Below are 12,854 nucleotides of genomic sequence, written 5' to 3' on the forward strand. Positions count from 1 at the left end.
ATGAGAAAATGTGAACTCCCACATATCCCACTCTCTTGAGCATTCACTTAAACCTCTTCTTAAGGAATTCAGTTAAAACTTGCATTCATTCAAACCATGAGCATGAAGAAAATTTACTTCCTTATATATGTCAGTAGCATAAAAATATGCACTGTCACTTATTCTACAATTTTAAACAATCACTTAAACTGTTTTTGGCATAATGCAGGCTTTAATATTGCGTGCAAGTAATTGTTCTTGTAAAATAAACCAATGTCTGTGCAATGTGATGTATAAATGTTAATCTACTACTGTAATTGCATCAATTGACTTGCCCTATATTACTTGTACACTGGCTGTATAATATGTAATCAACAGGACCAAATAAATAAATAAAAATACAAGAGACAAAGAATGCAATCAGCAAACTAAAAAATAAATTTTCCTGTGGTACAGATGACATTCTTGATTTATTTATTTTATTGTGAGTACTGTTGATCCTGATAGCAATGGAGTTGCAAGGATATGGAATGAGTTAGTATCTTTGCTATGTTAACAATACAGCAGCATGCGATATGGTTAATTCATGACAAGACTCATAGTAACAACATGGAACACTAGAAGAAATAAAAACATATTACATACATCAGAATTAACACTTACATGTACACATTCAAATTAACAATATCAAAGTATTTGAGCAACAATATAACACTACAGCAACAAATAATTTACATTTATACTTACATTGAATGGCTAACTCAGTTGTATAATAAAAATTTGCTCCTATGCACTAAAAAAAATCACTAATTGAATAGAATGACTTTTGTATTAGGTATTCCTGCAGTTTTCTCTTGAACTTTGGTGTTTCAGGAGCAAGACTTTTGGTGACACTGGGTAAAGCATTGTAAATTTTGATGCCTGTATAATTTACTCCTTTCTGTACAGTTTGACTGGTTACTATGAAAGTCCTCTTTTGACCTTTTGTCGTGACCATGATATTCACTATTGGTTTTGAAGAGAGAGTGGTTTTTATTAATGAAACATACAAGGGAGTATATGTACTGAGATATCATTGTAAATACCTGCAGTTTCCTAAACTGCATGAGTGCCTTAGTTGCACACCACTCATGATGCATATAGCTCTTTTCTGAGCAAAATAAACTTGTTTTACCGAGGGCTGGTTGCCCCAAAAGATTATTCCATAAGACAAAAGTGCATGGAAATGTCTGAAGTAAGCAGCTCTTATGGCATCCTTATGTGTGATTGATGTAATTATGCGTAAGGCAAACGCTGCATGTAACCTTCTTTCTAGATCTAGGCTACAGTTGTACCAATTTAGTTTGCAATCTATGTTCACACCCAGGAATTTAGCTGAGTTGACTTGCTCTATTTGTTGTCCATTACATTATATAGTTATATCCCCCAGTTCTTTATGTGCCATATGAAACTGTACATAATGGTGTTTTTTATATTCAGAGAGAGTCCAAGGCACTCCAGTGTTGACTATGCCCCACTTGAATAAAGCTGGGATTCCATTACGGTCAGTTATTATTGCCCTTGTTTCCTATCTGTAGGGTAGGATTTAATCCATGTCCCTATTATTCCACTTGACCCATAGTAGTCTGCTTAATTTAGCAGAATGTCATGGTTGACACAGTCGAAAACTTTGGATAGGTCACATAGGATTCCAATTGGTGCCAATTTTTTGTTAAGAGATTCGAGAATTTGAATGGTGAAAGAAAAAATAGCATCATCAATTGATAGGCCTTGCCGGAAACCAAACTGACATTGATAACATTGACTGAGAATGTTATGGCTGTTCAGGTGACTAACAGTGATCTTGTATACCACTTTCTCAAGGACCTTTGAAAAACTTGCCAGCAGGGATATTGGGCAGCAGTTTGTTACATCAGTTTTTTCACCTTTCTTGAAAAGTGTTTTCACACAGGCATATTTTAATCTAAATGGAACAATACCTTGTTTTAGGGGTTCATTAAAAATGTGACACAAAACTGCATTTATATAGCAATGACAGTGCTTAAGTATCTTAGTTGAAATATTATCAACCCCATAATTGTTTTCTGGCTTCATCTCTCTGATTGTCTTAGTGATCTCACTAATTGTTATGGGGGTTATCTGCATCTGGCAAGTTCTGGCATTGTTAGCTTTATGCAGAAGGGCTTTGTTGTGACTCGCCGATCATTTAAAGTGCCGCCGCGCAATTACGCACGTCCTCTACGTGCGGCGCTGTCTGCCTGCCAGCCATGCAGCAGCGGCGCCACCTAAGCGGCCAGCCGAGCAGCGGCCGCTAGACTGAGACTCAGTGCTTATCTGAACGCTAACGTGTACACATGTTAACTTACTCTGTGACATATATGTGTTGTAGTGTCGTTCCTAAATATACTTGTTAAACTAGAAGTTCTAACAATTGGCGACGAGGTAGTGGATTTTTCCTTTTCACCGTTGACTCACAGGGTTCCATGGCTACTGTCGAGCAACTCTTGCAAAATCTCCTTGAACAGCAAACGCTTCTAACGGCGGCGATTCGCGATTTCGTCGCGGCGTCAAATGCGGGCCGGTTCTCGTCGTTGGCTGTACCTCCTTTTCCTCCTTACGACGAGACGGCAGAAGACTGGTCGGATTATGAAAAACGTCTTCGACAGCACTTCTTGGCATTTTATGTCTCGGACGAACAAGCATGTAAGTCTCTGTTCCTTTCCTGGATTTCGCCTCAAATGTATCGGTTGTTGTCGCAATTGGCCCCTTTGAAGGATCCTGCGTCTTTGTCCTTTGCTGAAATGTGTTCCCTTCTGTCGGTCTATTTTCAAAAGCAAACGCATGTGGTAGCCTCTCGTGTTGCCTTTTATCGTTGTCACAAACAACCCAATCAATCTTATCGCGCTTGGGCTGCTGAACTTCACGGCCTCAGTCGAAAGTGTCACTTTGTTACTGATGTTCACAAAGAATCCTATGCCGATTCCATGGTACGGGATGCTATTATCCGGTCGGCGCCCGACAAAGAAGTTCGGCAACGTGCCCTTCAGTTGGCGAATCCGACTTTAGATGAAGTTCTCTCCATTGCGCAGTCTTTTGAAATTTCTCGCGCCGCTGGGGCACAAATAGAAGCGTGGGGTGACGTCGGGGAAATACAACCTCTGTGCGCTGTTGACGACGCGCGTGGCGCGTCTCCGCCGGCCGACGTGGCCGCAGTGCGCTCCCACGCGCAGCCTCGGCCAAGCCGTAAACAAACCCCTAAGAAACTGCAGCAAAATCCCCGGCAACTTCCTTCATGTCCAAGGTGTTTTACGAAACATTCACACGAGGATTGTCCACAACGTTGGGCTGTGTGTCACAATTGCAAAAATAAAGGTCACGTGTCTTCCGTTTGTAAATCCGACCGCATAAATGATGTCCATGAACATGACGCTGATTCTGATTCTGTGTTGTCTGTCAATTGCACTTCTTCCCTTTCCGGGAAGTTATTCCTCGCTGTCCAAATCCTTGGTCGAGATGTTCGCATGCAAGTGGATACCGGTTCTGCCGCCACTATAATTAATTCTCAGATGTATCTTCAGCTGGGTTCTCCACTCCTGTCCCCTGTCACTCGGCAATTACGGACGTACAATAAACAGAAGATTTCTCTCTTGGGACAGTTTAATGCTGAGGTATCTTACAAATCCGTCATTCGCACTGTTCCCATATTTGTGGTCGACCAGGGCAACGCAGAAAATCTTTTTGGTTTCGATGCCTTCCGCGTTTTTGGGTTCTCAATAGATGACTCTGTCAATATTGTCTCCGACGCTATTCCTTATGCTAAACTGGATTCTTTGTCGACGACCTTTTCGTCCATTTTTTCTCCTGGGTTAGGCCGTGCACACGACTTTGAAGCTCATATCACGCTCAAACCCACTGCTCGGCCTAAGTTTTTTCGGGCTCGGCCCATTCCTGTGGCCCTTCGTGATCGGGTCAAACAGGAGTTGGATCGTCTCACTACTTCAGGGGTCTTGCTTCCTGTCACTTCCAGTGAGTGGTCCTCTCCTGTCGTTGTAGTTGCCAAGCCCAATGGTGCTATTCGTCTCTGTGGCGATTTCAAAGCCATGGTAAATGCTCAATGCCTCATCGACACTTACCCTATGCCCCGTCCTGAAGAACTGTTCACTAAACTCGCTGGAGGGCAGTATTTTTCTAAAATTGACCTGTCAGAAGCTTATCATCAACTTCCTCTCGACGCTGCTTCCCGGCAGTTTCTGGTCCTTAACACGCCTTTCGGCCTCTATCAATACCAATGCCTGCCATTCGGGGTTGCTAGCTCCCCTGCTCTCTTTCAGCGATTCTTGGAACAATTATTGCTCCCTGTCCCTGGGTGTATCAATTACATGGACGACATTGTTGTCACGGGCTCCACCACTGACGAACATCTTCAAAATCTCCACACACTTTTTACTGTCTTACAGACTGCAGGTCTTAAGTGTAACCTTCAGAAATCACAATTTTTTCAGGCATCTATCACGTACTTGGGGTTTCAACTCTCTCGGGATGGTATTTGTCCCCTTCAACAAACTGTCGCTGCAATCGATGCCCTTCCTCGCCCTACGTCTGTTAAGGAACTGCAGGCCTTCTTGGGGAAAATAGCATACGATCACAAGTTTTTACCGTCTGCAGCGTCGGTGGCTCAGCCGTTGCATCGCCTGTTGCATAAAAACGTGCCTTTTCACTGGTCCGCGTCATGTGACGCGGCTTTCCAGAAATTGAAGACTATGCTGATACAGGCCCCGTGCCTAGCTACTTATCGACCTGGCCAACATCTTGTCCTTGCTACAGACGCCTCTCACTACGGGGTTGGGGCAGTCCTTGCGCACCGTTTTTCTGACGGTTCGGAACAACCCATTGCTTATGCCTCCAAAATGCTCACGGATGCCCAACAAAAGTATTCTCAGATTGAGAAAGAAGCTTTGGCCATCATTTATGCTCTTCATAAGTTTGGTGTTTTTCTCTATGGCACAAAATTTCATCTTGTTACGGATCACAAACCACTTGTTTCCTTGTTTCACCCATCAACGTCACTTCCCGACAAGGCTGCACACCGCCTCCAGCGTTGGGCTCTTTACTTGTCCCGTTTCAACTATGAGATTCATTTCTGGCCAACGGCTCAGCATGCGAATGCTGATGCTTTGTCTCGCCTCCCCATGGGCCCTGATCAGGCATTCGATAGGGACGAACTTTTGTGTTTCCACCTGGATGTTGCCGAGCAGCGGGTTGTGGACGGGTTCCCCATCACTGGGGACAGGCTGGCGGCTGCTACAGGTTCTGACCCTACCCTCTCCCGGGTTTTACGCTGTATTCAGACGGGTTGGCCTGATCGCCCGTTCGCTAAGACTTCTGATCTGTTGCGGAACTACTACCCTTTGCGCTACCGCCTCACGGCTAGGGATGGTGTTATCCTCCTCTCCACTGACAATGTTTCGCCGCGTGTTGTGGTCCCCGCGTCTTTGCGTGCTTCGGTCTTGCGCCTCCTTCACCAGGGGCACTGGGGTGTGTCGCGCACCAAATCTCTGGCGCGCCGTCATGTGTACTGGCCTGGCATCGACTCTGAAATCGTACACATGGTCGCTGCCTGCGGCCCTTGTGTGTCACAGGCCGCTGCCCCGAAGTCATCTTTGTCACCGTGGCCTTCGCCTGAGAAGCCCTGGGAGCGCATTCATGCTGATTTTGCGGGACCCTTTTTAGGTACTTATTGGCTCCTCGTAATTGACGCCTACTCTAACTTTCCTTTCATTGTCCGTTGCACGTCACCTACCACCACGGCAACCACCAGTGCTCTCGCCCGCATTTTTTCTTTGGAAGGCCTCCCCTCTACTCTTGTTACTGATAATGGTCCGCAATTTGCCTCTTCTGACTTTGCGGATTTTTGTGCTCGTCATGGTGTTACGCATGTCACGGCCCCGCCGTTCCATCCACAATCCAACGGTGAGGCTGAACGACTGGTCCGCACGTTTAAGGCTCAAATGCGGAAACTTCTGACTTCTTCTGCTGCTGATGAGGCGCTTCTCCAGTTCCTGGTGTCTTACCGTTTCACCCCCATGGGCGATCACAGCCCGGCTGAGCTCTTACATGGCCGACAGCCCCGCACTCTACTTCATCTTCTGCGGCCTCCCACCTCCCGGCCACGGGTGCCGTCACTTGGCCGGTTCACCGCCGACGACCTCGTCTGGGTACGGGGATATGGCAGGCGGCCAAAATGGAGCCCGGGCCGCATCTTAAGACACCGTGGCAGACGCCTGTATGAAATCCAGACGGACACAGGTGTTGCAGTGCGTCATTCGGACCAGCTTCGGCCTCGGGTGCCAGCAACACCTGTTCCGAATGCCGCCACACCACCCTTGACTCTCCCTGATGCTCGGGATCTTGGCACATCTCCATACTCACAACGCCGCCCTCTACCCGTCATCGCGATGCCAGCACCAGAACGGATGCCACCAGATGACGTGCCCATGCGGGAACCGGAGGACCAACCAGTGTCAGAGTACATCTGCTCGCCTCCTCCTCCAACAGACGCTGACGCATCGCCCATGTCTCCTGTCATATCAACTGGACTTGCCGCAACGGGCAGATTGGTGCGTGGGGCCCCAGCAGATTCGACCCCTACGTCTCCTGTCATCTCGACCCGTTATCATCGGGGACACTTCCGTCCGTACGGGAAGCCTCCTCCTCGAGACTTTACGTCGAGTCACACAACTCCTATGGACGTCAGCCATCTCCAGGACACATCCATCAAGACCAATGCAACAATTTCAAAGGGGGGAAAAGTGTTGTGACTCGCCGATCATTTAAAGTGCCGCCGCTCAATTACGCACGTCCTCTACGTGCGGCGCTGTCTGCCTGCCAGCCATGCAGCAGCGGCGCCACCTAAGCGGCCAGCCGAGTAGCGGCCGCTAGACTGAGACTCAGTGCTTATCTGAACGCTAACGTGTACACATGTTAACTTACTCTGTGACATATATGTGTTGTAGTGTCGTTCCTAAATATACTTGTTAAACTAGAAGTTCTAACAGGCTTCACAGCCAATTTTTTCTGCAGCTGTTAAAAAATGTTTATTGAAGATATTAGCAACTTACTCAGTATTTTTTACAATGTTTCCATCCTGAATTAATTCTATGTCAGTCGTGTACTCTACTATTTTACCATTCTCCATTTTTATAACTTGCCAGATGGTTTTTGATTTGTTGTTTGACTTATCAATTTCACATTGTTATGTACATAGTTTTGGATTTTTTTATTACCCTTTATAAATATTAAATACAATCTATAGTCCTCCTTTTTGATGGGATCATTAGGTAGCCTTAGGGATTCATATAAATTTCTTTTTGTTCAACAGGAAATTCTGATTCCTTTAGTAATGCAGGGTTTCCATTTTGTGGCCTGAGGATTGTTTCCCAAGATTATTTTTGGGGATACAGCTTCAAACAATGACACAAACTCATTAGAGAAGAGATTAAATTTTTCATTAATATTTCTCTCCATAAATAGAGGGGTCCAGTCAATTTTTCTGTAAGAAAAGACTGAAGATTTCTAAGGTATCATTATTGACTGGCCTGAGAGTTTTAAAGGAGTGTTTCAGTATATCACACAGCTTGATATCTTTTTACTGTAAGCAGCTGACCATCATGACCTGACAGACCATTGAGAATTTGACTTACAATAATACTGCTGCTTCTGTATCTGTCCAGGAATATATTGTCAATTATGCTCTTACAAGTACTAGTTACTCTAGTGGGAAAGTTAACTATTGAAATTAGATTAAATGCTTCCATCAGGTGCTCTAGTTCTCTTCTGCTGTTATTTGCAGTTAAAAAGTTAATATTAAAATCACCCATGATAATTAAATCCTTATGTTTTGAATGTTGGTTCAAAAGTTGTTCCATGTGGTTTAGAAAGATACATATTTTCCCTACAGGGGCCCTGTAAACTGCCAAAATTATAACTGGCTTATTACTTGTAGTAATTTCTGTTTCACTGGCTTCAAAGTGAGAATCTGCACCAAAAGCACTTATGTCTAGGGATTTATATTTTACATTAGTTTTAACATAGATTGTAGTCCCTCCTTTCTCGTTTTTATGAGGGTGGTTTGAAAAGTTCTGGGAATCACCATGAGAGGTCAGTGCTAGCACAACGAGTTGTTCACATGATATTTATTGGACTGTTGCCTGTAAACATGTGTCACATCAATGGAAGACAGCTGTGGCAGTCACATGGCTCTGTTGTTGTTCCTGTGTAGTGATTTGCAAAGATGGAAAAAATCGAGATTCGAGCAGTGATTAAGTACTTCGTAAAGAAAGGTATGAAAGCAAAGAACATTCATGCTGATTTCCAGAATACACTGGGGGACCCTGCTCCTTCATATTCAACTGTTGCCAAGTGAACAAAGGAATTTAAATTTGGTTGGGAGAGCTTAGACAATGATCCATGCAGTGGTTGGCCAAGATGTGTCACTACTCCAGAAATCATTGCAAAAGTGCACAATGCAGTTTCCTGGTCATGGAGGATCACCAGTTGAAACTGCATGAAACTGCTCATGCTTGCCAGATGTCATCTAAAAGGGTATACCACATTTTAACTGAAGAATTAGAAATGATACAAATTATCTGCAAAATAGTTGCTGCAACTATTGACGCTGGATCAAAAATGCATGAGAATGGGCATATCGGAACAATGTTTGGAGCGTTTTAGGAGAAACAAACAACATTTTTTGCACAGGTTTGTGACCACGCATGAAACTTGGGTGCACTACTATACCACAGAGACAAGACAACCATCAAAGCAGTGGAAACATGATGGTTCCCCAACACCTAAAGAAAGTCAAGACAATTCCTTCGGTAGGAAAGGTCATGGCATCAGTGTTCTGGGATGCAAAGGGGATTCTGTTGATAGATTATCTCCCCACTGGGCAAACAATTACTGAAGAATACTATGCTAACATTTTGAACAAATTGCAACAAAGGATACATGAAAAAAGGCCAGGTTTAGCAAGGAAGAAAATTACGCAAATTAAGGTTTGAATTGTTGCAAAATGCACCTTATTCATCTGATATGGCTCCCTCAGACTTCCATTTCTTCCCAGAACTGAAAATTTTTCTTGGTAGACGAAAATTCACTTCAAACAAAGAATTGATAGCCAGAGTTGACAATTATTTTGCAGGCCTAGAGGAAACTCATTTTCGAGATGGGATCAAGTCACTGGAACATTGTTGGACCAAGTGCATTAATCTACAAGGAGACTTCATTGAAAAATAAAAAAAGCTTCAGTGATGTATGTACTTTTTTTTCTATTCCATGCTGAGAACTTTTTAAACCAACCTCGTATTAATGATATCAGTTTGTTTAAAGTGTTTGATTTGTTGAAAAAAATTCTCAGTTTGCATCTCTCAAGCAATGGAAATTCCAGATAGGAATAACAACAATGTAGGAAAAGGCAGATTGCTACTCAGCATAAGAGGACACGTTAAGTTGCAGACAGGCACAATTAAAAGACACTCACATATAGCTTTTGGCCACAGCCTTCATCAGTAAAGGAGGAGAGACACGCATGAAATGTTCACACACACACACACACACACACACACACACACATTAACTACGCAATATTTTATGAATAAAACTTGGTGGTACAAAAATATCACTTTCTTTAAATCTTCATTTTGGCAGTGTATAAGCAGGTGACAGCCTTCCGTGTAATGTTACATAAATGCTAGTTTTAAGTATTAGATACAAGCAGCAGCTGAGCAGTTTAAAAGAGGAAAAGTGGATTTCTTCAAAGTAGTTGATTATATATTTATAAAATATTGTACCAATCCCCCTAACCAACAAGTCTGAGGTGCTGTCATTCACTGAAACTGAAACGGAGCCAGTGGGACTCACTTCAGCTGTTTTGGCAAAACCTGTTTTGCCTGGTTTCAGGAGGAGACAAATGCAAAAGGGTAGAGGTCCATTAATCATTGTCAGTTCAAATGTGCAGTGGATGATGGTACCCCTTAGGGAAATGGCACCAGCTGCACTAAGTGTGTATGCCTCGGGGCCTCATTCAACATGTGCACATAAAATAATACAGACATAGTTACCATCAGAGTTAGTAGATTATCAGTGATCATAAAGCACTGTCAGTATACTTTACAGAAGCAGTTTACATTGACTACTTCTATGTGTTAATATATAACATGACTCTATTCACTCTCCTGAAAGCTTTCCTGTATGGTAGCATTAGTAGAACACTATGTGTGAATTAGTTAATCAAATAATTAATTAATTAATTGACACACTGCTAAAAATTTTCCTGTCTCTATGTATGCCATTACCTCTCTGTTGAACCAGAAGGTCATGCACCAGTAGAAGGAAGAGTGCTGAAAATAATGGACAATAATCTGGGGTTGACAAAATTGACTATTCAGTTGTGGTTTTCCTTTCTCCAGTCCAGAGACATTGATCTATCTCCATATAGGACTTTGTTCTCTAGGGCATTGTTATCTACTCTGGTAGGAGAACCTACTTGCTTATGGCACAGATAGCATACACACTTCAGTTTGTCACATTTTAACATAGTGCATTTAATGTTCTGATATGAGTATATGTGTACATATAAGTTTAGATTTTCTGTCTATGTATTTCAAAATGAGTTGAGTGTAATATATGCTCTACAATGTTTGTGAATTGTCTGCACTTTTTAATCACCTTAACTTCAGTCTAAACTCTTAAGCTCAACTTTGTAATGTGACTACAGAGTGTCCAGTACACCAACTTTCAATTTACTTATCAGTTTTTACCCACTGCTTTGCACCATCTGCTGTGGTACTCTAGTATAATTTTTATCAACAGTTCTCTTCATTTTTCACCAAAGTTTTAAGACTGGATCCAGTTCCAGTTTTCTTGTGTGCTTTTTGGGTGATATTGATTCACAAAATTAATGTGTAGAACATTTGAAGCATAATTTTAAACTTTAAAAACTAGCTGTTTAACATATCATCACTAGTCATGCGAAATAACATTCCTGTCCAATAAAGCTAACACAAAGTCTGAAAAAGTCCAGGTTACTCACATTAAACTTATAAACATGCACATTCTCCCCAAAATTTAATTTCAAAATAAATGAGTAACATACCATTATAACCATTAAGGCAGGTTAGTCCCTCAATGCCACAGACCTCATCAGCAGCTGAAAAATCCAAGATCCAAATGAAATTACAGTCTGTCTTAAAATATGACTCTCCTTATCAAGGAAAAAATACTTACAATTTGGCATCATATGATGTGTACAATTGCAGAACTTCAAATGGTGTTGTTTGTGGCACTGAACCAGACATGTTGTGAAGCTATAATATGGGTATACACCTGTGGGAACTTCATTATGAAACAGACAATCTCTTCCACTGGGTTCTACCTCATACAGCATTGGATCATTGACTACTTCCTTCACCTGTTAGGAAACCCATGTGATGATAAAAATAGTTTCAAACAAAATCATAAATGATTATATAAATTGTAGTTTGCAAAGAAACTGGATGTTTGTATCTTAACCACACTAATATTATAAATTCAAAAGTAGCTCTGTGTGTTATGTTTTATGGTTAAACTGTTGAACCAAGTTTGATAAAATTTGGTATGTAGAGTACTTAAAAACTGAGGAAGAACATAGGCTACTTTAGAAAGTGTGTAGTAAGACATATTTGTTGACTGAAGAAGATAAAACTTACTCTTTGAAAAAACTATTTACTCGTTCACTTTCCAACTTGATCATCTTTGGAAAAATACTTTTATTGATTTATACGTTCTATGTGATATGAATCATTGTAATCAATAAAATGCATATTTAATTCTCAATATGTTTAGACCATACTTGTTATAACCTTTAATCACTAATAAATTGTGTGGATATACAAACGTAGAATAATAGCGGGTTACATGCTACCTACTCCGAATCTGTCATTGGACTGCCGTGCTGTAACATGCGGCCGGCGCCATTCATAGCTAGGTGGCGCTCCCGCGCTCAGCCGAGTTGCGGAGCGCCTCTATCGCCGTGTTCGCGTACTGACGTAGTGACACTTTTAAATATCGTGGCACTGTCACAACACTTTTCCCCCCATGGAAAAAAAAAAAAAAACACTCACTTCCTTGGAGACACGGACAGGGTGGAGACATCCATGGCCTCTTGGGAGGCCCCGAGAAGATCCCGCGGAGAAACACGAGAGTATGGTCGAAAATGTCCAGGACGGAAGCTTGTGCGTGGAACGTGCCTCCTGGATGAGATGATGGGTGAAAACTCCGGAGCAGCATCCATAGGTGGCGTGGACCTGGGGGAGTGCTCCAGCGAGATGGGTCCCAGAGAAGGCGGCGTTGCGACTGGGGCCGGTTCCGGCGTACTCGGAAGCAGTAGCGACGTCAGCTGCAGCAACACGTACGGGAGATCGGCAGCAGCAACAGGACTGGCTTCTCGGGCTGGTGGAGGCGAAAGAAGGGGCGGTGGCAACGGCGTGGCCACCACTCGTGGGCGCATCTGGTCGTAATGGCAAACAACCATGCCATCGTCCGTACGTATTTCACAAAGCCGGCAGCCGCGAAGAGCCTTGACCACCCCTGGAATCCATTTAGGGCGAGATCCATACCCTCGTGCCCACACGTTGGCGCCCACTGAGTATTTTCCCGCACTAGGGGACACAGTACAAGGCCTGACAGGGTGAAGCAGGTGCAGTAGAGTGTGCGGTTGGTGGCCATGCAAGAGTTCAGCAGGGCTGCCATCACCCAGAGGCGTGAAGCGATAAGAACTCAGAAATTGCAACAGAGCGTCATCCGTGGAAAAATCACTAAGGAATTTTTTCATCTGGCTT

General features: G+C 43.1%; 1 protein-coding gene across 1 annotated transcript in view; it reads right to left on the reverse strand.

Moving 5' to 3' along the window:
- LOC126204141 (sodium channel protein Nach-like) overlaps positions 1-12,854 on the reverse strand; it is a 194,085-nt gene that overhangs the window by 77,281 nt on the left and 103,950 nt on the right. Inside the window, exons 7-8 of the mRNA XM_049938551.1 lie at positions 11,263-11,446; positions 11,132-11,185 (exon numbers count right to left, since the gene is read on the reverse strand). Of these exons, the coding sequence (XP_049794508.1) occupies positions 11,132-11,185; positions 11,263-11,446 (238 nt within the window). The remainder of the gene's footprint in view (positions 1-11,131; positions 11,186-11,262; positions 11,447-12,854) is intronic.

Source organism: Schistocerca nitens, chromosome 9 (assembly GCF_023898315.1).
Source record: "Schistocerca nitens isolate TAMUIC-IGC-003100 chromosome 9, iqSchNite1.1, whole genome shotgun sequence".
NCBI classification, from domain to species: Eukaryota; Metazoa; Arthropoda; class Insecta; order Orthoptera; family Acrididae; genus Schistocerca; species Schistocerca nitens.